The sequence below is a fragment of the Oncorhynchus gorbuscha genome, unplaced genomic scaffold (assembly GCF_021184085.1).
Source record: "Oncorhynchus gorbuscha isolate QuinsamMale2020 ecotype Even-year unplaced genomic scaffold, OgorEven_v1.0 Un_scaffold_3179, whole genome shotgun sequence".
NCBI classification, from domain to species: domain Eukaryota; kingdom Metazoa; phylum Chordata; class Actinopteri; order Salmoniformes; family Salmonidae; genus Oncorhynchus; species Oncorhynchus gorbuscha.
The window spans coordinates 1,144-26,971 of record NW_025747497.1 but is presented as its reverse complement, the minus strand read 5'-3'; the positions used below and the strand labels follow the sequence as shown (position 1 = coordinate 26,971).

The 25,828-nt window shown below is 46.0% G+C and overlaps 2 protein-coding genes across 2 annotated transcripts; both read left to right on the top strand.

Annotated features, from left to right (window-relative positions):
- Positions 1-2,875: 2,875 nt before the first annotated feature.
- On the top strand, positions 2,876-10,753 carry LOC124027395 (peroxisomal membrane protein PEX13-like). The gene is made up of 5 exons (XM_046339835.1): positions 2,876-2,894; positions 3,026-3,206; positions 3,704-4,473; positions 4,745-4,867; positions 9,134-10,753. The coding sequence occupies exons 2-5, from the start codon at positions 3,130-3,132 to the stop codon at positions 9,538-9,540; spliced, it is 1,377 nt and encodes a 458-aa protein (XP_046195791.1). The 5' UTR covers positions 2,876-2,894; positions 3,026-3,129; the 3' UTR covers positions 9,541-10,753.
- A 716-nt stretch (positions 10,754-11,469) lies between these two features.
- LOC124027394 (SANT and BTB domain regulator of class switch recombination-like) lies at positions 11,470-24,257 on the top strand. Its single transcript, XM_046339834.1, has 9 exons — positions 11,470-11,787; positions 14,451-14,602; positions 15,641-15,817; positions 17,758-17,848; positions 18,150-18,391; positions 20,336-20,394; positions 23,152-23,312; positions 23,390-23,476; positions 23,690-24,257. Exons 3-9 carry the CDS (start codon positions 15,700-15,702, stop codon positions 23,871-23,873), a joined length of 942 nt encoding a protein of 313 aa, XP_046195790.1. The 5' UTR covers positions 11,470-11,787; positions 14,451-14,602; positions 15,641-15,699; the 3' UTR covers positions 23,874-24,257.
- Positions 24,258-25,828: the final 1,571 nt, after the last annotated feature.

Below are 25,828 nucleotides of genomic sequence, written 5' to 3'. Positions count from 1 at the left end.
TTCATGAATGACTCAGGGGTGAAATATGTGTTCAACTCTTCATGAATGACTCAGGGGTGAAATATGTGTTCAACTCTTCATGAATGACTCAGGGGTGAAATATGTGTTCAACTCTTCATGAATGACTCAGGGGTGAAATAAGTGTTCAACTCTTCTTGAATGACTCAGGGGTGAAATATGTGTTCAACTCTTCATGAATGACTCAGGGGTGAAATATGTGTTCAACTCTTCATGAATGACTCAGGGGTGAAATATGTGTTCCACTCTTCATGAATGCACAATCAAAGATTCTGAACATAAGACAAGGGGCATTACAAGTGTTCTCAGTTTAGAGTTTTGTACTTACAGTTTTGAAAATATACTACTATACATCTGAAAAACGCCCTGAAGCGATTTAATTAAAATTGTTATTGACACCAAAATGCTACAGCCAATGTTAATGTCAGAGAAGTGAAGTTTGCTCAGATGGATTACAAATACAATACCAGTGCTTTATTAAAGAATCCCTCCATGGCTTTGAGTAGGGAGATGGATCCCTGGTGTCTGATACACGCCGTTTGGTGAGAAGCAGATCCTGTGGTGAGCACGAGACTGAGGAGACCATGTCTACTCTTTTGAATTTTGATTGAGTGTTTGCCTAATAAAGTCATGCTAGGAGATGTTAGTTATCTCATGAGACCGTTTGTTCCGTACCCCATATTGTGTTTCAGGTGCCAATGGTTATGGCCACTCATGTTGCAGCAGTGTGTAGGAGTGAGATTCCTAGATGTGAGAAGTGTGCCAGAGGGCATGGGACAAATGAGTGTGTAATTTCTGAAGAGAATGTAGTTTGTTGCAATTGTGGTGGCAGACAATTTTGCTGGGTATCAGAAATGTCCTGTGTGAGTGAGACAGGTATTGGCTGCCTAGGCCATGAGACAGGTTGAGGTTGCCAGGGTTTGAGCAGAGCAGAACGTGACATGGGTGAGGGATCATGAGAGGATACCAGTAAGTAGTAGGCCAGGACTGAGTGACCCAGACAGTTTGTGTTTTAGCAAGGTTGGTTTCATTTGTATGATAAATAACTATAGCCTACTGCACAGATGCAGGAAGTCACAGAAGATAAAAGTAGCAGCAGTAAAAAAGGTTATTGTGAGTGAAATATTTTATGCAGGTCAGTCTACAGGCATAAGCGACATAGCCCCCCCCCCCCCCGCAGAAAATATATACACTGAGTGTACAAAACATTAAGAACACCCCCCCCCCTTTTGCCCTCAGAACAGCCTAAATTGGTTGGTGTTGAAAGCGTTCCACAATTTTGCTGGCCCATGTTGACTCCAGTGCTTCCCACAGTTGTGTCAAGTTGGCTGGTTGTCCTTTGGGTGGTGGACCATTCTTGATACACACAGGAAACTGTTGAGTGTGAAAAACCCAGCAGAGTAGCAGTTCTTGACACAAACCGGTATGCCTGGTACCGGTACAACGGCACTTAAATGTTTTGTCTTGCCCACTCACCCTCGATATGGCACACATACATATCCATGTCTCAGTTGCCTCAATACTTAAGAAATCCTTCTTTAATCTGTTTGTGCATCAGCAGTTTTGATCTTGTTTCGTCAGTCACTGACAGTTACTGACAATTTTTCGTTAGTCTAGCTAGTTATGGACCGTGCACACAGGGCACGTGCCCAGGGGCCCTGATATCCAGGGGACCCCACTTTGTTAGATACTCTCACTCAGATATCATAGCACAAGTCATGGAAAATGTATAAAATTGCAGGAAATTAGCAATAAAACGGCAAAACTTTCTCTCCACTGCAAAATTGGTGGAATTGAAGGAAATTGGCTTTAAAACTGCAAAAACTTTCTCTGCCCTATTGCAAAATAAGTAAAACTGGATCATTTTTAAATCAAATTTCTACATTTTCTCTCCATCCATTGGCAACACGTGTAGAATTGTAATAAATTAGCTTTAAAACCAAACCAAATTATGGTATAATGCCAACAATGAAACAAGGGTTTACAACCCTTATACCTAAACCTGGTAAAGATGATATATAAAGACAATCTGCTCCCTGTGACTTTAATGTAGATGACAAGATGTAGATGACAAGATGTTTACCCACGTCATAGATAACAGACTGAAAGAGGGCATGACATTATTACTGATACTTAATCTGACCTATTAGATTACAGACATATGATTGATGATGTTTTTTTTTTTTCATTTATTTTTTATAAAGCTTTTGATAAGATTGAACACCCATGTATGTTACAAACACTGGAATATGTAGGTTTAGGTGAAAACAGTGTAAAGGTGATTGGAATGTTATACGATGGTAATAATAGTTCAGTATCTCTTCAACATGGAACATTAAATGATTTGAGTGAAGAGAGGAATTTGTTAAGGACAAAAAAAAACACATTTTCTTACCCTGCAAAAATAAATTGAACGTTATTTTAAGACAGTTAAATACTCTACTAACAAAAAAATCTGTTAGAATTGTTAGTATATGCATGTCCCTTAAGGTCCTTGTGTAATTGTAATGTGATATTGTACCCCCTAGCTCGATTGTCCACTGTTTATAATCTATATATACGTTTGTTCCCTCGTGTACTTTCTGAATTGATTTGTTGTTAAAAAAAAAAAGTTTTAAAAAACAGACATGGACAATAAAAATGGTAAACGTTATTAGTATTGGTTCTGTCAGTCAAATACACCCATGGTGTTGCGTATTTTCGCTCCCAGTTCTCTCGGTTGAAAACACTGTCCCACCTCATCTTTGATACTAGTTTTATCTCCATCAGCCTCGGGACGACATGGAACGGAATAATGCAATGGAGCCGAAGCCCTCTAGGCTCTACTAATCAACGCCGAAAAGATACAACAACTTCAAAAACGTTAAACTTGCCCAGTAAGAATGAAAATACAATATAAAATGCGTTATAAAATAAATCCTCTCTGGCTTTATGCTTTTAAACCAATTATGTATTGTTTCAAACGTTTTCCGTATCGTCTTATTGATTATTTTGGTCTGGCACACAGGAGCCAGCCATGGAGCGAGATATGTAGCAATTTGCTAGTTTACTACCGGGGGGGAAGTGAAGGGAAAACGGTTAAAAACGGTGTAACTTCAGACAATCTGTACGATGGCATCGCAGCCTCCTCCTAAACCTTGGGAAAGGCGGATTCCAGGAGCAGCCATGAGTGCACCAGTTAACTATCGGTAAACAACTTATTGCTTTACTTGACGAGTTGTTGTCTATGGACTAACTATGTGTGAGTTAGCTAGCTAGCTAGCTAGCGTTAGCCTCTAATATAGGCCCGGGCCCTAACTAGGTCGGAGCTTGTTGTTTTGCGTTTGCCTGGCGGACACAACTAGCTAGATGTCAATATTTGACATTAGTTTAGTATTGGACTGTTATTGGATAATAACCCACCGAGTTTCAATGTAGTTAACGTTGTACCGTTAAGTAGTTAGCTAACGTCGTTACCTGTGACTGGCATGTCGTTTGTTTTGTTTTCTAGCTAAGGTTAGCTAATAGAGACGTAACCCATTGCAACACTCCTAGGTTGCTCCCTTTAACTACGAAACCAAAGGAAACTAGTTTTGAGGCGTTTAAAAAATATATAAAAAAATAAAAACGTTTTGACAACACGAACACTTGATTGAATTGAATGTTCGCTGTTTTATAAGTTATGCCCCTCTTTCCAATCCACCAGGTCGACTGACTTTGCCCCACCAGGTCCCTCCACCCCCGGCCTCTCTGGTCCCGCAGGTCCTCCCGTCTTGACCCGCATGGTGCCCCCGGTCCCCCCTCGCCCTGTCCAGTCCATCCAGTCCTACCGTCCCTCCTACGGCTCCTTCCCTGGCTCCTCCTACAACCCCTATGGTAGCTCCAGCCTCTACGGTGGAGCATACAGCCCCTACAGTCCCTACAGTGGTGGCTATGGCATGGGAGGGGGCTCGGGGGGGTGGGGGAGCCTGGGCTACAGCCGCTTCGGCCAAACCGGTGGTGAAGACGTGGCGCCCAGTCGGTTTGTCCAACAGGCAGAGGAGAGCAGCCGCGGCGCCTTCCAGTCCATTGAGAGCATCGTCCAAGCCTTCACATCGGTCAGCATGATGATGGACGCCACCTTCTCGGCCGTCTACAACAGCTTCCGAGCCGTGCTGGATGTAGCCAACCACCTGACACGGTTACGGATGCACTTTACCAAGGTTCTGTCGGCCTTTGCCCTGGTGCGCACCCTGCGCTACCTGTACCGCCGCATACAGAGGATGCTGGGGCTGAGGCGGGACGGTGAGGTGGAGGACCTGTGGGCAGACAGTGAAGGAGCTGTTCTGGCGACCAGAGGTGCTGGAGCCGCAATGGAAGACCCCAGAGCCGGAGCGGTCAAGTCATGGCCCATCTTCCTTTTTCTGGCCGTGGTCCTAGGAGGGCCCTATCTCATCTGGAAGCTGCTGAGCTCTGCCCAGGGGCCCGAGGAGAGCGGTGAGACTCCTTACTGTCTGTGTGTGGGCTCTCCTGAATGTCCTTTGTCTCTGACTGCCTGTCTATTAACCACAGTTTCGTGACCTCAAACAGATGGGTCAGGGTTTATCTGAACATGCACTGTTAATCTGGCTCTGTGTATGCTCATAAGAAAGATGAGTGTGCTACATACATTTTTTGTTACGTTAATCAGCATCTTACATTTTTACTTCATTAATATTCCCTACAAGGACTATATAATTACATTTTGATTGATTAAATCCCTATGCAGCCACCAACTGGGCTAGTGGGGAGGATGACCATGTGGTGGCCAGGGCGGAGTATGACTTCACAGCTGCATCGGAGGAGGAGCTCTCACTGAATGCTGGAGACATGCTCAACCTGGCTCCTAAAGGTAAGAAACTAGAGGAGAGGGGGAATCCAACCAGCACCCTGCTCTAACCTAGTGTTTCTCAACTCCAGGCCTCCACTACTCCCAACAGTTCACCTTTTAAAATCTTTATTGTAGCCCCGGACACCTCATTCAACTTGTTAGCTAGTCATCAAGCCTTAGATGAGTTGAATCAGCTATGTTTGTCCGTAACCTCAACATCAACGTAGTTGTCAGTCGAATCAGTTTGCAGTTAGATTAACATTTTATTATAAAGAAAGGGTTTTAAGTTTTAATTTTTGCCGACTCTCAGCGATATGTAGTCGGAAATACAGTGGTGATGAGACTTGTCTTGTTTGTGCCTGTGAGGTGGAGGGCTGCAGTCCAAACCCACTCAGTCCTCGCGCTAGCTTTTTTTGGTTGCAGTCTGCCGTGAAGCATTCATCCATGTATACGTCCAGCTACATCAGTCCAGCTACAGTTTCAGATATAAGTTTCTAATTTTGTCAGTTTTCATTGCAAGTTAAAGCTTACTGTTAGCTAGCTAGCTGGCGTTAGACGGTTGGCTCGCCAGTTAACATTACGTTTATGATCTGTGTGTAGTAATGTTGCAACCATGCTCTCGACGGTGCAGCTGTAGAACTGTCTGAGGACCCATGCTAAAGGTCTTACACACACTGGCTACGGAGAGCCTGATCACACAGTTGTCTGGAACAGCTGGTGCTCTCATACATGCTTCAGTGTTGCTTGTCTCAAAGCGAGCATAAAAGGCATTTAGCCTGTCTGGTAGGCTCGCGTCACTGGGCTACTTGTGGCTGGGTTTTCTTTGTAGTCTGTGGCAAGCTGTGCCACATCAGACACGCGTCAGAGCCGGTGAAGTAGGATTCAATCTCAGTCCTGTATTGACGCTTTGCCTGTTTGATTGTTCATCTGAGGGCGTTCCGGAATTTCTTTTAAGTGTCCGAATTAGTGTCCCGCTCCTTGAGAGCGGCAGTTCTAGCCTTTAGCTCAGTGCAGAAGTTGCCTGTAACCCATGGCTTCTGGTTGGGATATATACGTACGGTCACTGTGGAGACTGTCATCGAGGCACTTATTGGTGATGCTGGTGACTGAGGTGGTATACTCCTCAATGCCATTGGATGAATCCCGGGAACATATTCCAGTCTGTGCTAGCAAAACAGTCCTGTAGCTTAGCATCTGCGTCATCTGACCATTTCCATATTGAGCGAGCCACTGTTCCTCCCTGCTGTAGTTTTGGCTTGTAAGCAGGATCGGGAGGATATAATTATGGTCAGATTTGCCCGAGTAAAGGTCTAAAGTTTTTAAAAAAAAAATATATCATTTTTATTTTTTTTGTCTGGTTGCACATTTGACATGCTGGTAGAAATGAGGTAGAATGGATTAAAGTTTGCCTGCGTTAAGGTCCCCGGCCAAGGTAGCGAAGTATAAAAGCCCTGACTTCTGCAGAGGCCATTTCACCGTAAATGCTGCACGGCCAATGCAGATGACGGTTTGATCATTATGGTGGAATATTGCAAGATTATCTTGTAATACTTTTTATTGCATCAAATGGTTGTTTTATACCACACAATAGAGGATTCTTATAACTATTGTGTGTTCTACTGAGGATGGGCCTCTGGGAGATAACACTGACAGGAGATTTACAATGTCTTCTGGGTGATAAAACCTAAAGAGCATTCCAGAGCATGAGTTAATGTTTATGTTCCATATGGTACCAGGAAGAGTTGGCTCCAGACACTCGTCTCTACACAATACACTGTTTTCACAGCAGATACTGTCTGCTGTGAATTATAGGTTTCTTTCATACAAATCTTAACCTTGTGACCCATTCTATATATCTGTTCGTCATGATATATTTCTGTTCGAAAGGGTTGTAATCTTAGCTAATGAAGACCTTTGTACTTTTCTCTCGGGGGGGGGGGTACTCAACGAATCACCTGAGGGTGATTCGTCGACCAGCCATCGCTATTGCAAAGCTCTCACTAATAAAGATTTAGTTTGTGTAACTCTGACATGTGTTTGTCTCCTCATTTGATCATCCAAAAATGAACCACCACACCATGCAGCATCTTTAAATGTTCATTCTAATGGGTCTATTTGCCCAACATTGGAATGATATTCTATTATTTCCATAACCTAAATAATTTGTTTGTGATGCCTAGCCAACCATATCATTGTTTGAAACCTGGATGTTTTCCATAGCCCTTCCTTGTTTCTGTTGGCTATTAAAAATCTGTCCATAGAAAAAAAAAATCTAAGATTTCCTGATATGTCAGTGAAACCAGCATTTCTTCTTCTACTGTCCAAAGGCAGTGAGACACAATCCTATTGTTGCACCTTCAGATATTCCCCTTTCTTAGTTTTTCTACCATTAGGCTGAATATCCATCTCTGTCGCTTTATTAAAAACCGTTGGCATCAGGTGCGTGTTTGAGAACGGTGTTCTCCTGTAATAGAATTTTGGAACATTTGACGTAAATGGGTGAGACGAGTGAACAAATTGCTGTGTTTGTAACTGTCCCAACGTCTGTTTTGAACCGTCCCAGACACTTCTTATTTATTTTTCGTTCTGGAGATGACAGGAAGCCTTTATTTCTGGGGGGGGGGATAGCGCGCAGTAGTGTGTTGGAGCATATCTTACAAGACATCTACCCTTAACACCTTCTCTGTAACCATAGTAGCAGAGTGTTTGGGCTCTGACATCACCTTCTCTGTAACCATAGTAGCAGAGTGTTTGGGCTCTGACATCACCTTCTCTGTAACCATAGTAGCAGTGTTTGGGCTCTGACATCACCTTCTCTGTAACCATAGTAGCAGAGTGTTTGGGCTCTGACATCACCTTCTCTGTAGTCCATAGTAGCAGAGTGTTTGGGCTCTGACATCACCTTCTCTGTAGTCCATAGTAGCAGAGTGTTTGGGCTCTGACATCACCTTCTCTGTAACCATAGTAGCAGAGTGTTTGGGCTCTGACATCACCTTCTCTGTAACCATAGTAGCAGAGTGTTTGGGCTCTGACATCACCTTCTCTGTAGTCCATAGTAGCAGAGTGTTTGGGCTCTGACATCACCTTCTCTGTAGTCCATAGTAGCAGAGTGTTTGGGCTCTGACATCACCTTCTCTGTAACCATAGTAGCAGAGTGTTTGGGCTCTGACATCACCTTCTCTGTAGTCCATAGTAGCAGAGTGTTTGGGCTCTGACATCACCTTCTCTGTAGTCCATAGTAGCAGAGTGTTTGGGCTCTGACATCACCTTCTCTGTAGTCCATAGTAGCAGAGTGTTTGGGCTCTGACATGGGGCACGTGGGAGGTTCCCCCGGCCTCACACGCAGGTAGTGCTTAGTTAGGGTGGTTAGAAACATCACAGATACAACCCACAGACTCTTAGACCTACTCATCCACACACGGATATAGGTCCCCCCCACACACACACACGCACACATATGCATTAACGGTTTTGACAGCCAAAAAGTGTCACACCCCCACACACACAGTGATCATGTTTCAAATCAGCCCACGCTTTCTTTCTTTCTGCCTCTCTCGCTCTCTGTCTGTGTTCTCTCTTTCAAGGGGCTTTATTGGCTTTGGAAACATGTTTTGCATTGGCTAAGCAAGTGAAATAGATAATAAACAAAAGTGAAATAAACAATCAAATGAATAGTTAACATTGTACTCTCTGGATTCTCTCTGAGGCCATCCCTCCTAGTGTCACCATTGATGTCACCGCAGGTGGAAATATCTTGTGTGTAACGCAAACTTGAGAAATGACATTGTCAGGGTCCTGACTCAAGGGGGGATTGACGTAGACTGCAGCCTTGGTAAAACCACAATGATGAGATAACAAGGAGGTAGGGTCCACACTTAGACGATTTACTAGAGTTTGTTTAATTTTGCAGTAGGCCTAGATCAGTTAGTTACCAAAGACATCTTAAATGGATGAGTTGTTGATTTTCTACTGTGCGTATACCAGTATGATTTATCTACTGCATTGTTGGCCACTTTTTCTCATGTGCTCTGGTACCTCAGAGCCCCCTCCTTGTCTCTGCACTCACTTTTGTTCCGGCATCTTCTGATCTAGAAATGAAGTACTGCGGTTACCACAATATATGTTATCAGGGGGAAAGAGTGCTGGAGGCCTTGGGAGGAAGAAAGCTAGCACTGTATCAGGCAGGTCAACAGAATGCCATTCAGAATGGGTTACATACTGAATGTGTTCCTGTTAACTAAGTCTGCTAAATGACCATGTTATATCCTCTCTCTCCCCTGTGTGTAGAGCATCAACCCAGGGTGCGTGGGTGGCTGCTGGCCAGTGTAGACGGCCAGACCACAGGCCTCATACCTGCCAACTACGTCAAGGTCCTGGGGAAGAGGAGAGGCAGGAAGCACGCTGAGCTGGAGAGGCTGGCCCAGGTTCAGGCCCAGCAAGGGAACCCACTGGGCACCACCCTTCAAGCCCCACAGCCTAACCTGGCTACGGGCCCAGTGCCAACTGTATCCCCAGGCTTGGTTTCAGGCCTCGGCCCAGCTGAAGCCGTCCCAGTAACTATCCCAGAGGAGCTGCTGGAGAGCGTGTACAGGGAAACGCCAGCTGGTTACAGCAGCCTGGGTCTGGGTGTATTGCCCAGCACCACGACAGCTTCGAGCACAGTGCTCACCATACCAGAGAAGATAGACCTGTGATGTCTGACTTTGTTTTCCCACACATCCGTTGAGGCTGTACGTGGTTTGTTGAGGAGCTGTTCTGTAGAGCTCGGTCACGTCCAGCAGTAGGGAAACACTTGATCTACGTCCAGAAGGTGATTAATGTTCACAATTCAGTGGCTTTGGTTTGACATTTAATCTGCCTGGAAGCAACTAGTGAGGTTGGTATATGAGGTATTGAGTACCTGGATCAAAGAGAAGTGGTTGTCTGTCAGACATCTGGATATGAGTGTTTCCAGGACACCATCTTGGTTTGGCCGTCTTGTCAGTGGTTATCTAGACCAACCTATACCTATCCTGTACCAGCCTTGTCAGTACGGTCACACTACGTTTAGCCCAATAATGATGCATATTTAAATGTTTTTGATATAGATTTATTTAATTAACAGTGAATGAGTACATTAAGATCCAATGAAGCACGCTAAGAGATTATGTGAATATTGCATCGTTTGATGTTGACGGGACAAAGCCATAATATTATGTTTCTGCAATTCACCGTTTTGTTCCAAGTTAATGTCGATGGTTTGATATTTAAAGATAAATTCATAGGAATAGAAGCTCTAACCCTGGTAATTTGACTGGTACAACTCACAATGGCTGCCTGATTGTGACTCAATCGTTTCCATGGTATTTTGGAATGTTCTATCAACTGCTGGGTTGCCACGGTAATGTGAAACATTTATTCAAATGATGTGGCTCATACAATGGCATGTAATTGTTTCTGTATTGTCAGTTGAGTTGACATCACAGCCCCAATTTGAAGGGTACACTTCCTACTTGTACTTCCTGGCATGGGTCTAGGTTGAAGAGGGGAATATTTTAAAACCTAGGCATGGGTACACTCAATGTCTACCAGTCCACCTATTATAATATAATAATATATAATTGACTAGGAGACTATTTCTATGGATAAATTACTATCAAGGTTCAGATTTGGTTCTAATGGAAGGATTGACTTGGTTTTAAATCGGTGTTAATATGGTTGTAAAATGTTGTTTGAAATTCGGGAATGGTCCAAACTATATCTTGAATGTTCTGTAAAAATGTCCTAAATATTCAAAGTGAAGTTTTGAACTTGGAAAATTGAACTATCCAATATCAAGATCTATAAAATCAAGAAGATTTGTTGAATGCATCTGTAAGAACTGAAATAGCCAGTCCTCATCTTGGTGTTTCAGTGGCATTTTAAGTCCTCACACTCCTGAAAAACTGTAATTATGTAAATACAATTATTTTGGAAATAAACATTTTCAAAACCTGAAAAGTGGCCTTTGGCTTTTTCTTACTAAGAAATGAAAAACGTATTATACACATCACATGGCAAATTAATTGGTAACTGTTAACCTGTTTAGTTTTATATCATTGGATGTTAATTGTTTTGAAAATATAATGCGTCCATTATAACAAGGTTAAACACGTGGTTACACACCAAGGCTTGTTGCAGTGGAGGAGGGTGAAGAGGAAGACAACTAAGATGTGGAATGATCATTTTCCTACATTATCTGGACAAAGACGTTAGTTCAATTGCAATCATAGCCTAAAGATCTATATGTTATTACATTCTACATCTTATAAATCAGTTGACAAGCTCGACAGACGCCTAATGAAATGCATGATGTCTCTAAGAGGGAGATAGATCTCAACTTGTGTAATATGTCAATTTAACAATATGTCAATTTAACAATATGTCAATTTAACAATATGTCAATTTAACAATATGTCAATATGTCAATTTAACAATATGTCAATATGTCAATTTAACAATATGTCAATTTAACAATATGTCTATTCAGTTTGCTTTGAATACATTTGTGGAAAGTTGTTGGGGGGGAACAAAAAACACGTGGTGACCCACCCTGCCGGATACAAAGTCATTTCCCTTCATTTGATTCATCCCAAAAGGGCCCTTCTGTCGCTAAGCAACCCGGGACGCGCAGCTGCTGCACTGCGGCACCGGAAAAAGAAGCGGAATCAACGCAACAGAATATTCTGTTTGGGGACGACGACGACGTTACAACGACCGGCGGTTCGTTATCTAAACGTCATTACCGAGCGTTTTAGGGTGTTTCCATCCCGTATGCAATGCTGATTGACTGTCTTGTCTGTCCGTCAACTCGTCCCCGGGATGATACTGCAGAGAGAGTGCCGCTAGCTCGGTAGCAGCATTAAGCGTTAACCGTGGATGACGGCTACGGTACACCGGAACGTCCTATCATCATTGAATCAGTAAGATGCAAGATAACCGTACAGCCAACTAGATACTATAATACAAACGTATCGTATTTAGCTTCTAGTACAGTGATGTGCACTATAGGTAGCTAGCTTGCTAGAATAAGCTGTTGACAAAAAACAAATGCCATTACATTTGCGTTGGAAAGTTAGACTACAAGTCAAAGGGGCCTTCCAAGGGACGATAATCCATCCTTGTTACAAGAAGATAATGTGTGTGCGCTGTTCACCGCGTATGCCATTGACAGTCAGCTGTTCAATGACAACGGTGGGACAAAGTAGGAGAAGCCTATTCCAGAATTTGGTTTAGAGATGCTGTTGGGTTGTCAAGGCTTTCTATACATGCTCTTGCTATTCTTATGTATCTATAGACCGTCCCATTTACTATTGTCGATTGAAGAAACCGCAGCTTCCTGTGCACATAAAGTCGCCTCCACCCTTGTATGATGGTGTCATATCACTGAGTCTACCTTTAACAGAATAATGCTCTGATCTCTCACCCTTCAGACGTAATAATGTATGATAATGTCATATCACTGAGTCTACCTTTAACAGAATAATGCTCTGATCTCTCACCCTTCAGACGTAATAATGTATGATGGTGTCATATCACTGAGTCTACCTTTAACAGAATAATGCTCTGATCTCTCACCCCTCAGACGTAATAATGTATGATAATGTCATATCACTGAGTACCTTTAACAGAATAATGCTCTGATCTCTCACCCCTCAGACGTAATAATGTATGATGGTGTCATATCACTGAGTACCTTTAACAGAATAATGCTCTGATCTCTCACCCTTCAGATGTAATAATGTATGATGGTGTCATATCACTGAGTCTACCTTTAACAGAATAATGCTCTGATCTCTCACCCCTCAGACGTAATAATGTATGATAATGTCATATCACTGAGTACCTTTAACAGAATAATGCTCTGATCTCTCACCCCTCAGACGTAATAATGTATGATGGTGTCATATCACTGAGTACCTTTAACAGAATAATGCTCTGATCTCTCACCCTTCAGACGTAATAATGTATGATAATGTCATATCACTGAGTACCTTTAACAGAATAATGCTCTGATCTCTCACCCCTCAGACGTAATAATGTATGATGGTGTCATATCACTGAGTACCTTTAACAGAATAATGCTCTGATCTCTCACCCTTCAGACGTAATAATGTATGATAATGTCATATCACTGAGTACCTTTAACAGAATAATGCTCTGATCTCTCACCCCTCAGATGTAATAATGTATGATGGTGTCATATCACTGAGTACCTTTAACAGAATAATGCTCTGATCTCTCACCCTTCAGACGTAATAATGTATGATAATGTCATATCACTGAGTACCTTTAACAGAATAATGCTCTGATCTCTCACCCCTCAGACGTAATAATGTATGATAATGTCATATCACTGAGTACCTTTAACAGAATAATGCTCTGATCTCTCACCCCTCAGACGTAATAATGTATGATGGTGTCATATCACTGAGTACCTTTAACAGAATAATGCTCTGATCTCTCACCCTTCAGACGTAATAATGTATGATAATGTCATATCACTGAGTACCTTTAACAGAATAATGCTCTGATCTCTCACCCTTCAGACGTAATAATGTATGATAATGTCATATCACTGAGTACCTTTAACAGAATAATGCTCTGATCTCTCACCCCTCAGACGTAATAATGTATGATAATGTCATATCACTGAGTCTACCTTTAACAGAATAATGCTCTGATCTCTCACCCCTCAGACGTAATAATGTATGATAATGTCATATCACTGAGTACCTTTAACAGAATAATGCTCTGATCTCTCACCCTTCAGACGTAATAATGTATGATGGTGTCATATCACTGAGTACCTTTAACAGAATAATGCTCTGATCTCTCACCCTTCAGACGTAATAATGTATGATGGTGTCATATCACTGAGTCTACCTTTAACAGAATAATGCTCTGATCTCTCACCCCTCAGACGTAATAATGTATGATAATGTCATATCACTGAGTACCTTTAACAGAATAATGCTCTGATCTCTCACCCTTCAGACGTAATAATGTATGATGGTGTCATATCACTGAGTACCCTTAACAGAATAATGCTCTGATCTCTCACCCTTCAGATGTAATAATGTATGATGGTGTCATATCACTGAGTACCTTTAACAGAATAATGCTCTGATCTCTCACCCTTCAGACGTAATAATGTATGATGGTGTCATATCACTGAGTACCTTTAACAGAATAATGCTCTGATCTCTCACCCTTCAGACGTAATAATGTATGATGGTGTCATATCACTGAGTCTAACCTTTAACAGAATAATGCTCTGATCTCTCACCCTTCAGACGTAATAATGTATGATAATGTCATATCACTGAGTACCTTTAACAGAATAATGCTCTGATCTCTCACCCTTCAGACGTAATAATGTATGATGGTGTCATATCACTGAGTACCTTTAACAGAATAATGCTCTGATCTCTCACCCTTCAGACGTAATAATGTATGATGGTGTCATATCACTGAGTACCTTTAACAGAATAATGCTCTGATCTCTCACCCTTCAGACGTAATAATGTATGATAATGTCATATCACTGAGTCAACTTTGATCTCTCACCCTTACCTGCTGACAGACATGAGTCGTTACTGCACCCTGAACAACAACTTTCCCAATGAAAACAACCTCCTGGTCCTGGACATGGTGCTGAGCTCTCTCTGGAGCGTTCCACAGCCCATCAACTGGGACAACGTGGCCATGCTGGTCCCTGGCTTCACACCCAAGGAGGTAAGCTCTACATGCACTGCACATTGGGACAATAAACATAGTGATTGATTGAAACTATAGTAGCTAACGGCTACAGTGCGAACCCGGGTCTCCCAGTCTGTAGGCAAGCTTGCTAACCACTGCTCCCACTAAGGAGAGATCGTAAAAGGCTATTAGCCTGGTCTGAGATCTGTCTGAGTGGTCTTACCAACTCCCTATGGTCACTGTTTGGCGTGACGGGTAGCCTCGAGGTAAGAGTTTTAAGCCTGTAATCTAAATTTGGAATCCTAGAGCCGACAAGGTGAACAATCTGCCGCTGTGCTCTTCAGCAAGGCACTTTAACCGCAATTGCTCCAGGGACGCTGGAAAATGGTGACCCTAGACTTGACCCCACGGTCCACGTCTGTTCCAGGGGGAGTTGGGATATGACCCCACGGTCCACGTCTGTTCCAGGGGGAGTTGGGATATGACCCCACGGTCCACGTCTGTTCCAAGGGGGAGTTGGGATATGACCCCACGGTCCACGTCTGTTCCAGGGGAGTTGGGATATGACCCCACGGTCCACGTCTGTTCCAGGGGAGTTGGGATATGACCCCACGGTCCACGTCTGTTCCAGGGGAGTTGGGATATGACCCCACGGTCCACGTCTGTTCCAGGGGAGTTGGGATATGACCCCACGGTCCACGTCTGTTCCAGGGGAGTTGGGATATGACCCCACGGTCCACGTCTGTTCCAGGGGGAGTTGGGATATGACCCCACGGTCCACGTCTGTTCCAGGGGGAGTTGGGATATGACCCCACGGTCCACGTCTGTTCCAGGGGGAGTTGGGATATGGCCAGAAACACATTTCCATTGCACTTGTACTCGTGTGTCACATGATACATAGAAACGCCCACCAATCTCTGTTGTCAGCTGTACTGTAACTTAGTTGAGTTTGGACTGCTGTTGAATGTTGTCCTGGGGTTACCGGAACCCAGATGATGTGGTCTGAGGGTTGTTGTTGTTATTATGGAATAGCAGTGACATGGTTGCCATGGTGATTGTCGTGCCTACCTTCAGTGTGCGCAGAGGTTCGAGGAGCTAAAGAGCACCGGAGGGTTCCATCACGTGGACGACCAATGCAACGCGCTGACGGCAGGAGGCTCCTCCCCTGTGGACTACATCAAATCCACACTATTGGACACCACGGGAGAGGTGGGGAGACGCGGACCAATCAGAGCTCCATCTCAGGGACGGGTGAGGCTGACTGGTGTTGATGTGCTAGTGCTTCTGTAGTGGTCTGGGGAACTATGTCTGTGATGATGAGCCTGTCTAATGTAGGAGCTGCTGGGGGTCAGCCTGCCTAATGTAGGAGCTGCTGAGGGTCAGCCTGTCTAACGTAGGAGCTGCTGGGGGTCAGCCTGTCTAACGTAGGAGCTGCTGGGGGTCAGCCTGTCTAACGTAGGAGCTGCTGAGGGTCAGCCTGTCTAACGTAGGAGCTGCTGGGGGTCAGCCTGTCTAACGTAGGAACTGCTGGGGGTCAGCCTGCCTAATGTAGGAGCTGCTGGGGGTCAGCCTGCCTAACGTAGGAGCTGCTGAGGGTCAGCCTGCCTAACGTAGGAGCTGCTGAGGGTCAGCCTGCCTAACGTAGGAGCTGCTGAGGGTCAGCCTGCCTAACGTAGGAGCTGCTGGGGGTCAGCCTGCCTAACGTAGGAGCTGCTGGGGGTCAGCCTGCCTAACGTAGGAGCTGCTGAGGGTCAGCCTGCCTAACGTAGGAGCTGCTGAGGGTCAGCCTGCCTAACGTAGGAGCTGCTGGGTGTCAGCCTGTCTAACATAGGAGCTGCTGAGGGTCAGCCTGCCTGTAGTATTATAATAATGAGACTATATAGGTATATAGGTCCTGGATGGCAGGGAGCTCAGCCCCAGTGATGTACTGGGCCGTGCGCACCACCCTCTGTAGCAGAGAGAGCAGTCTATGGGCTGGGGTATATAGGTCCTGGATGGCAGCACCACCCTCTGTAGCAGAGAGAACAGTCTATGGGCTGGGGTATATAGGTCCTGGATGGCAGCACCACCCTCTGTAGCAGAGAGAACAGTCTATGGGCTGGGGTATATAGGTCCTGGATGGCAGCACCACCCTCTGTAGCAGAGAGAACAGTCTATGGGCTGGGGTATATAGGTCCTGGATGGCAGCACCACCCTCTGTAGCAGAGAGAACAGTCTATGGGCTGGGGTATATAGGTCCTGGATGGCAGCACCACCCTCTGTAGCAGAGAGAACAGTCTATGGGCTGGGGTATATAGGTGCTGGATGGCAGCACCACCCTCTGTAGCAGAGAGAACAGTCTATGGGCTGGGGTATATAGGTGCTGGATGGCAGCACCACCCTCTGTAGCAGAGAGAGCAGTCTATGGGCTGGGGTATATAGGTCCTGGATGGCAGCACCACCCTCTGTAGCAGAGAGAGCAGTCTATGGGCTGGGGTATATAGGTCCTGGATGGCAGCACCACCCTCTGTAGCAGAGAGAACAGTCTATGGGCTGGGGTATATAGGTCCTGGATGGCAGCACCACCCTCTGTAGCAGAGAGAACAGTCTATGGGCTGGGGTATATAGGTCCTGGATGGCAGCACCACCCTCTGTAGCAGAGAGAACAGTCTATGGGCTGGGGTATATAGGTCCTGGATGGCAGCACCACCCTCTGTAGCAGAGAGAACAGTCTATGGGCTGGGGTATATAGGTGCTGGATGGCAGCACCACCCTCTGTAGCAGAGAGAACAGTCTATGGGCTGGGGTATATAGGTGCTGGATGGCAGCACCACCCTCTGTAGCAGAGAGAACAGTCTATGGGCTGGGGTATATAGGTCCTGGATGGCAGCACCACCCTCTGTAGCAGAGAGAACAGTCTATGGGCTGGGGTATATAGGTCCTGGATGGCAGCACCACCCTCTGTAGCAGAGAGAACAGTCTATGGGCTGGGGTATATAGGTCCTGGATGACAGCACCACCCTCTGTAGCGTCCTTGTGATCGAGGGCGGTGCAGTTTCCATACCAAGAGGTGATGCAGCCAGTCAGATGCTAAAGTTCTGCGTCCAATGTAGCAGGCAGTAAGACCTGAAGACTCATCATGTCTGAATATCGAGGCTTTAGTTCAGGGTCAGGGTTAGTCCACAGTCTTGTTTGGTGTCTCCACTCCCCAGGCCTGGCGGTGAACCCTTCCAGAGGAAGCTCGGTGGAGAAGGAGAGCAGGGAGTCTGCAGAGGAGGGCGAGAAGCCCCAGGAGGGGAAAGGGTGAGTGCCTGGTCTAACTACCGTCAAACAGAAATACACTGTTAACCAGTCCAGCTCATGTCAAGGTGATCAAAGAGTTTCATAGAGCAAAATCAAGAACTTAGTCTGCTAACAAATACTCAAATGTACTCTAATACAAAAATCAAGAGTTATTCCTCTCTGTCTCTGTGTGTGTCTGCCTGCCTGTCTGCCTGCCTGTCTGCCTGCCTGTCTGCCTGTCTGCCTGTCTGCCTGCCTGTCTGTCTGCCTGTCTGTCTGTCTGCCTGCCTGTCTGCCTGTCTGTATCTCTCTCCCCACGCAGGCCCAATATGGTGATCCACGTGTGTGACGAGGCTAAGAACCTGAAGCAGGACTTCATGTGTCCCCGTGACCTTCTGATCAACGAGATGCGTTACTTTGCTGAGTACCTCTCTGTTGACACCCAGCGCTGGGAGGAGGTGGACATCTCTGTGCACTGTGACGTGCAGATCTTCGACTGGCTCATGAACTACGTCAAGAGGCACAAAATGGCCGTCGATGGCAACCATGACAAACCCAAGCTCGGTAAAGAGTTGAATATCTGCTCTCGCATCAGACGTACTGTAGCTACATACACCGATGCCTGTACAGTACCATACCATCACTTACCTGGGCGTGGCAAATGATCACCATGGAGACGACAGGGATGTGGTCACTAATAGCGGTGTGCTTGTTGGTTGTGTGTTAACATCGGTTGTGTACGTGGTGTTTGTTGGTTGTGTACGTGGTGTTTGTTGGTTGTGTACATGGTGTTTGTTGGTTGTGTACGTGGTGTTTGTTGGTTGTGTACGTGGTGTTTGTTGGTTGTGTACGTGGTGTTTGTTGGTTGGCCTGTCAGTGTGTTTGGCCAGTATGTGGTGTTTGTTGGTTGTGTGTTAACATTGGTTGTGTACGTGGTGTTTGTTGGTTGTGTGTTAACATCGGTTGTGTACGTGGTGTTTGTTGGTTGTGTGTTAACATCGGTTGTGTACGTGGTGTTTGTTGGTTGGTTACGTGGTGTTTGTTGGTTGTGTGTACGTGGTGTTTGTTGGTTGTGTGTTAACATCGGTTGTGTACGTGGTGTTTGTTGGTTGTGTGTTAACATCGGTTGTGTACGTGGTGTTTGTTGGTTGTGTACGTGGTGTTTGTTGGTTGTGTGTTAACATCGGTTGTGTACGTGGTGTTTGTTGGTTGTGTGTTAACATCGGTTGTGTACGTGGTGTTTGTTGGTTGTGTACGTGGTGTTTGTTGGTTGTGTACGTGGTGTTTGTTGGTTGGCCTGTCAGTGTGTTTGGCCAGTATGTGGTGTTTGTTGGTTGTGTGTTAACATTGGTTGTGTACGTGATGTTTGTTGGTTGTGTACGTGGTGTTTGTTGGTTGTGTACGTGGTGTTTGTTGGTTGTGTACGTGGTGTTTGTTGGTTGTGTGTTAACATCGGTTGTGTACGTGGTGTTTGTTGGTTGTGTACGTGGTGTTTGTTGGTTGTGTGTATGTGGTGTTTGTTGGTTGTGTATGTGGTGTTTGTTGGTTGTGTACGTGGTGTTTGTTGGTTGTGTGTGTGGTGTTTGTTGGTTGTGTACGTGGTGTTTGTTGGTTGTGTACGTGGTGTTTGTTGGTTGTGTGTTAACATCGGTTGTGTACGTGGTGTTTGTTGGTTGTGTGTTAACATCGGTTGTGTACGTGGTGTTTGTTGGTTGTGTGTTAACATCGGTTGTGTACGTGGTGTTTGTTGGTTGTGTACGTGGTGTTTGTTGGTTGTGTACGTGGTGTTTGTTGGTTGGCCTGTCAGTGTGTTTGGCCAGTATGTGGTGTTTGTTGGTTGTGTGTTAACATTGGTTGTGTACGTGATGTTTGTTGGTTGTGTACGTGGTGTTTGTTGGTTGTGTACGTGGTGTTTGTTGGTTGTGTACGTGGTGTTTGTTGGTTGTGTGTTAACATCGGTTGTGTACGTGGTGTTTGTTGGTTGTGTACGTGGTGTTTGTTGGTTGTGTGTATGTGGTGTTTGTTGGTTGTGTATGTGGTGTTTGTTGGTTGTGTACGTGGTGTTTGTTGGTTGTGTGTGTGGTGTTTGTTGGTTGTGTACGTGGTGTTTGTTGGTTGTGTACGTGGTGTTTGTTGGTTGTGTGAACATCGGTTGTGTACGTGGTGTTTGTTGGTTGTGTACGTGGTGTTTGTTGGTTGTGTACGTGGTGTTTGTTGGTTGTGTACGTGGTGTTTGTTGGTTGTGTACGTGGTGTTTGTTGGTTGTGTATGTGGTGTTTGTTGGTTGTGTACGTGGTGTTTGTTGGTTGTGTATGTGGTGTTTGTTGGTTGTGTACGTGGTGTTTGTTGGTTGTGTACGTGGTGTTTGTTGGTTGTGTACGTGGTGTTTGTTGGTTGTGTACGTGGTGTTTGTTGGTTGTGTGTTAACATCGGTTGTTTACGTGGTGTTTGTTGGTTGTGTGTTAACATTGGTTGTGTACGTGGTGTTTGTTGGTTGTGTGGTTACAGAGCCCAGCAATGTGATCTCAATCCTCATCTCCTCCGAGTTCTTGAAGATGGACACGTTAGTAAGTGTTGTAATGGCGGGAGCTGGGGTTGCTATGGCGGTTCCAATGTACCGTACGTTTCAGGGGCCCTGGTTTTCTGTTGTAGTTGAAAAACGAACGCAAAGTGGTTGAACTGAGGTTGGGGAAAAGGCTATTGGGAACGTTTTACAACAAAATAAAATATGTTGGACTAATTTTTGGAGAGGAGTGAAACCTCTCGCTTCGCCTCTTCCTCTCTGCTACAGTAAATGAACCAGCAAGCTCTTGTTGGTCGTTGAATAAAATAGCACTCATGAACAAAACAGAAAACCAATCAGCTAATAGGCTTCTCTCTTCACTTTAGTCTGAAACAGAAAACGAAGGGCCTTTGGAACGCTTCACTTCCTGTTGCATGGTTACAGAAAATGAAGGGTCTTTGGAACGCTTCACTTCCTGTTGCATGGTTACAGAAAACGAAGGACCTTTGGAACGCTTCACTTCCTGTTGCATGGTTACAGAAAACGAAGGGTCTTTGGAACGCTTCACTTCCTGTTGCATGGTTACAGAAAATGAAGGGTCTTTGGAACGCTTCACTTCCTGTTGCATGGTTACAGAAAACGAAGGGCCTTTGGAACACTTAACTTCCTGTTGCATGGTTACAGAAAATGAAGGGTCTTTGGAACACTTCACTTCCTGTTGCATGGTTACAGAAAATGAAGGGTCTTTGGAACACTTCACTTCCTGTTGCATGGTTACAGAAAACGAAGGACCTTTGGAACGCTTCACTTCCTGTTGCATGGTTACAGAAAACGAAGGGTCTTTGGAACGCTTCACTTCCTGTTGCATGGTTACAGAAAACGAAGGGTCTTTGGAACGCTTCACTTCCTGTTGCATGGTTACAGAAAACGAAGGGTCTTTGGAACGCTTCACTTCCTGTTGCATGGTTACCGTTACAGTTGTTTTTAGAAGTGTAACATGTTACTTTTATGTGACTTCCTGTGGCATTGAACAAACTCAATGACCTATTTATGTCAACCTGTCTTTCAGTTGTATACTGTACTGTCACATGTTGACCTCTCATAGGTGGAGGAGAGTATTCAGTCACATGTTGACCTCTTATAGGTGGAGGAGAGTATTCAGTCACATGTTGACCTCTCATAGGTGGAGGAGAGTATTCAGTCACATGTTGACCTCTCATAGGTGGAGGAGAGTATTCAGTCGCATGTTGACCTCTCATAGGTGGAGGAATGCATTCAGTCACATGTTGACCTCTCATAGGTGGAGGAGTGTATTCAGTCACATGTTGACCTCTCATAGGTGGAGGAGTGCATTCAGTCACATGTTGACCTCTCATAGGTGGAGGAGTGTATTCAGTCACATGTTGACCTCTCATAGGTGGAGGAGTGCATTCAGTCACATGTTGACCTCTCATAGGTGGAGGAGTGCATTCAGTCACATGTTGACCTCTCATAGGTGGAGGAGAGTATTCAGTCACATGTTGACCTCTCATAGGTGGAGGAGTGCATTCAGTCACATGTTGACCTCTCATAGGTGGAGGAGTGCATTCAGTCACATGTTGACCTCTCATAGGTGGAGGAGTGTATTCAGTCACATGTTGACCTCTCATAGGTGGAGGAGTGCATTCAGTCACATGTTGACCTCTCATAGGTGGAGGAGTGCATTCAGTCACATGTTGACCTCTCATAGGTGGAGGAGAGTATTCAGTCACATGTTGACCTCTCATAGGTGGAGGAGTGCATTCAGTCACATGTTGACCTCTCATAGGTGGAGGAGTGTATTCAGTCACATGTTGACCTCTCATAGGTGGAGGAGTGCATTCAGTCACATGTTGACCTCTCATAGGTGGAGGAGAGTATTCAGTCACATGTTGACCTCTCATAGGTGGAGGAGTGCATTCAGTCACATGTTGACCTCTCATAGGTGGAGGAGTGTATTCAGTCACATGTTGACCTCTCATAGGTGGAGGAGTGCATTCAGTCACATGTTGACCTCTCATAGATGGAGGAGTGCATTCAGTCACATGTTGACCTCTCATAGGTGGAGGAGAGTATTCAGTCACATGTTGACCTCTCATAGGTGGAGGAGTGTATTCAGTCACATGTTGACCTCTCATAGGTGGAGGAGTGCATTCAGTCACATGTTGACCTCTCATAGGTGGAGGAGTGCATTCAGTCACATGTTGACCTCTCATAGGTGGAGGAGAGTATTCAGTCACATGTTGACCTCTCATAGGTGGAGGAGTGCATTCAGTCACATGTTGACCTCTCATAGGTGGAGGAGTGTATTCAGTCACATGTTGACCTCTCATAGGTGGAGGAGTGCATTCAGTCACATGTTGACCTCTCATAGGTGGAGGAGAGTATTCAGTCACATGTTGACCTCTCATAGGTGGAGGAGTGCATTCAGTCACATGTTGACCTCTCATAGGTGGAGGAGTGTATTCAGTCACATGTTGACCTCTCATAGGTGGAGGAGTGCATTCAGTCACATGTTGACCTCTCATAGATGGAGGAGTGCATTCAGTCACATGTTAACCTCTCATAGGTGGAGGAGTGCATTCAGTCACATGTTGACCTCTCATAGGTGGAGGAGTGCATCCAGTCACATGTTGACCTCTCATAGGTGGAGGAGTGCATTCAGTCACATGTTGACCTCTCATAGGTGGAGGAGTGCATTCAGTCACATGTTGACCTCTCATAGGTGGAGGAGTGCATTCAGTCACATGTTGACCTCTCATAGGTGGAGGAGTGCATCCAGTCACATGTTGACCTCTCATAGGTGGAGGAGTGCATCCAGTACTGTCACAAGCACATGAGTGCCATCGTGGCCACACCCTGCAACATGAACTGCATCAACAGTAACCTGGCAGCGGACTTGTCTGAGCTCTTCAGCCACAACGAGGCAGACGACATCACGGACAGAAAAGACAAGTTCAAAAGGTAGACCTAGTGATGTTGTCCTGGAAGACGGATCATTCTGCTTCAGCCAACACCCTTTCTTTTCTCCCTTTCCTCAGTAAGTTATTCCAGAAGAAAATTGAGTGTCTCTTCGATCCTGACTATAAGAACCGGGACTCCCCAGGCAACGCAGCAACTCTGTACAGGTGTGTGGCAGCTCTGGGATGCGCGTCCGGCTGTCTGTCATTGGTCTTATTCATTTGGGCACAACAGAAAACCTTTTGCATCACAAAATGAAATATGAGCGTTTCTTACTGGCCAAGTGTAGGTCCAGATCCTTACCTGTTTAGTCCGTTTGGTTCCCAATGAATGCGACCTCATGTTAACCTCGCCTGACCACCACAACTGGTCTTTCCCAGGTGTGGTCTGTGCCTGAAACTGCTGACCAAGGACACAGAGCGGAAGATCTCCTGCATCCCAGGGAAGATCAACATCAACCCTCGAGGAGACATCACCTACACTCACAGCAGGTCCTGTACCACCCAGTTTACACCTTGGCTGTGGGTTCGATTCCCTCTGTGGCCACCCATAGGTAAAATGTAAGCGTGCAGGACTGTAAAGGGTCTATCAGAGTACCACATTTGGACGCCATATTGACACAGCAGTGTTCTAGAATATTGGACTGTTGTCTTTCATACTTTTTGAGTTCTCAGCGCAGCTCAAGCAATTTCTCCAACTGTCAACACATTCCAAACATTCCATTGAATAGAGGACGTGTACCGGAAAGTTGTTGGTTGGGATTTTTGGGGAGGTGCACGTTCGGGAGGTGCGTGGTCCCGCGGATGATGGTCTCCTAGCTGCGTAGCCATGTCCCAATGGGACCAACACCTCTCAGCGTCTGTGGACTGTGATTTACGGTTGTCGCTTTGGATAAAAACTGATGCTGTATTTATTTTTTTACCTTTTATTTAACTAGGCAAGTCAGTTAAGAACAAATTCTTATTTTCAATGACTGCCTAGGAACAGTGGGTTAACTGCCTGTTCAGGGGCAGAACGACAGATTTGTACCTTGTCAGCTCGGGGGTTTGAACTTGCAGCCTTCCGGTTACTAGTCCAACGCTCTTAACCACTAGGCCACCCTGCCGTCCCTACACTCTAACCACTAGGCCACCCTGCCGCCCCTACACTCTAACCACTAGGCTACCCTGCCGTCCCTACACTCTAACTACTAGGCTACCCTGCCGCCCCTACACTCTAACCACTAGGCCACCCTGCCGTCCCTACACTCTAACCACTAGGCTACCTGCCGTCCCTACACTCTAACCACTAGGCCACCCTGCCGTCCCTACACTCTAACCACTAGGCCACCCTGCCGTCCCTACACTCTAACCACGAGGCCACCCTGCCGTCCCTACACTCTAACCAGTAGGCCACCCTGCCGTCCCTACACTCTAACCAGTAGGCCACCCTGCCGTCCCTACACTCTAACCAGTAGGCCACCCTGCCGTCCCTACACTCTAACCACTAGGCCACCCTGCCGTCCCCACACTCTAACCAGTAGGCTACCCTGCCGTCCCCACACTCTAACCAGTAGGCTACCCTGCCGTCCCCACACTCTAACCAGTAGGCTACCCTGCCGTCCCTACACTCTAACCAGTAGGCTACCCTGCCGTCCCTACACTCTAACCAGTAGGCTACCCTGCCGTCCCTACACTCTAACCAGTAGGCTACCCTGCCGTCCCTACACTCTAACCACTAGGCTACCCTGCCGCCCCTACACTCTAACCACTAGGCCACCCTGCCGTCCCTACACTCTAACCACTAGGCTACCTGCCGTCCCTACACTCTAACCACTAGGCCACCCTGCCGTCCCTACACTCTAACCACTAGGCCACCCTGCCGTCCCTACACTCTAACCACGAGGCCACCCTGCCGTCCCTACACTCTAACCAGTAGGCCACCCTGCCGTCCCTACACTCTAACCAGTAGGCCACCCTGCCGTCCCTACACTCTAACCACTAGGCCACCCTGCCGCCCCTACACTCTAACCACTAGGCTACCCTGCCGTCCCTACACTCTAACTACTAGGCTACCCTGCCGCCCCTACACTCTAACCACTAGGCCTCCCTGCCGTCCCTACACTCTAACCACTAGGCTACCTGCCGTCCCTACACTCTAACCACTAGGCCACCCTGCCGTCCCTACACTCTAACCACTAGGCCACCCTGCCGTCCCTACACTCTAACCACGAGGCCACCCTGCCGTCCCTACACTCTAACCAGTAGGCCACCCTGCCGTCCCTACACTCTAACCAGTAGGCCACCCTGCCGTCCCTACACTCTAACCAGTAGGCCACCCTGCCGTCCCTACACTCTAACCACTAGGCCACCCTGCCGTCCCCACACTCTAACCAGTAGGCTACCCTGCCGTCCCCACACTCTAACCAGTAGGCTACCCTGCCGTCCCCACACTCTAACCAGTAGGCTACCCTGCCGTCCCTACACTCTAACCAGTAGGCTACCCTGCCGTCCCTACACTCTAACCAGTAGGCTACCCTG

Coding starts and splice junctions, on each gene's coding strand:
- LOC124027395 (XM_046339835.1), top strand. CDS start 3,130: ATGGCATCGCAGCCTCCTCCTAAACCTTGGGAAAGGCGGATTCCAGGA. Junction 4,474..4,744: donor CCAGGGGCCCGAGGAGAGCG/GTGAGACTCCTT, acceptor ATCCCTATGCAG/CCACCAACTGGGCTAGTGGG. Junction 4,868..9,133: donor GCTCAACCTGGCTCCTAAAG/GTAAGAAACTAG, acceptor CCCTGTGTGTAG/AGCATCAACCCAGGGTGCGT.
- LOC124027394 (XM_046339834.1), top strand. CDS start 15,700: ATGCAACGCGCTGACGGCAGGAGGCTCCTCCCCTGTGGACTACATCAA. Junction 17,849..18,149: donor AAGCCCCAGGAGGGGAAAGG/GTGAGTGCCTGG, acceptor CTCCCCACGCAG/GCCCAATATGGTGATCCACG. Junction 23,477..23,689: donor AACGCAGCAACTCTGTACAG/GTGTGTGGCAGC, acceptor GGTCTTTCCCAG/GTGTGGTCTGTGCCTGAAAC.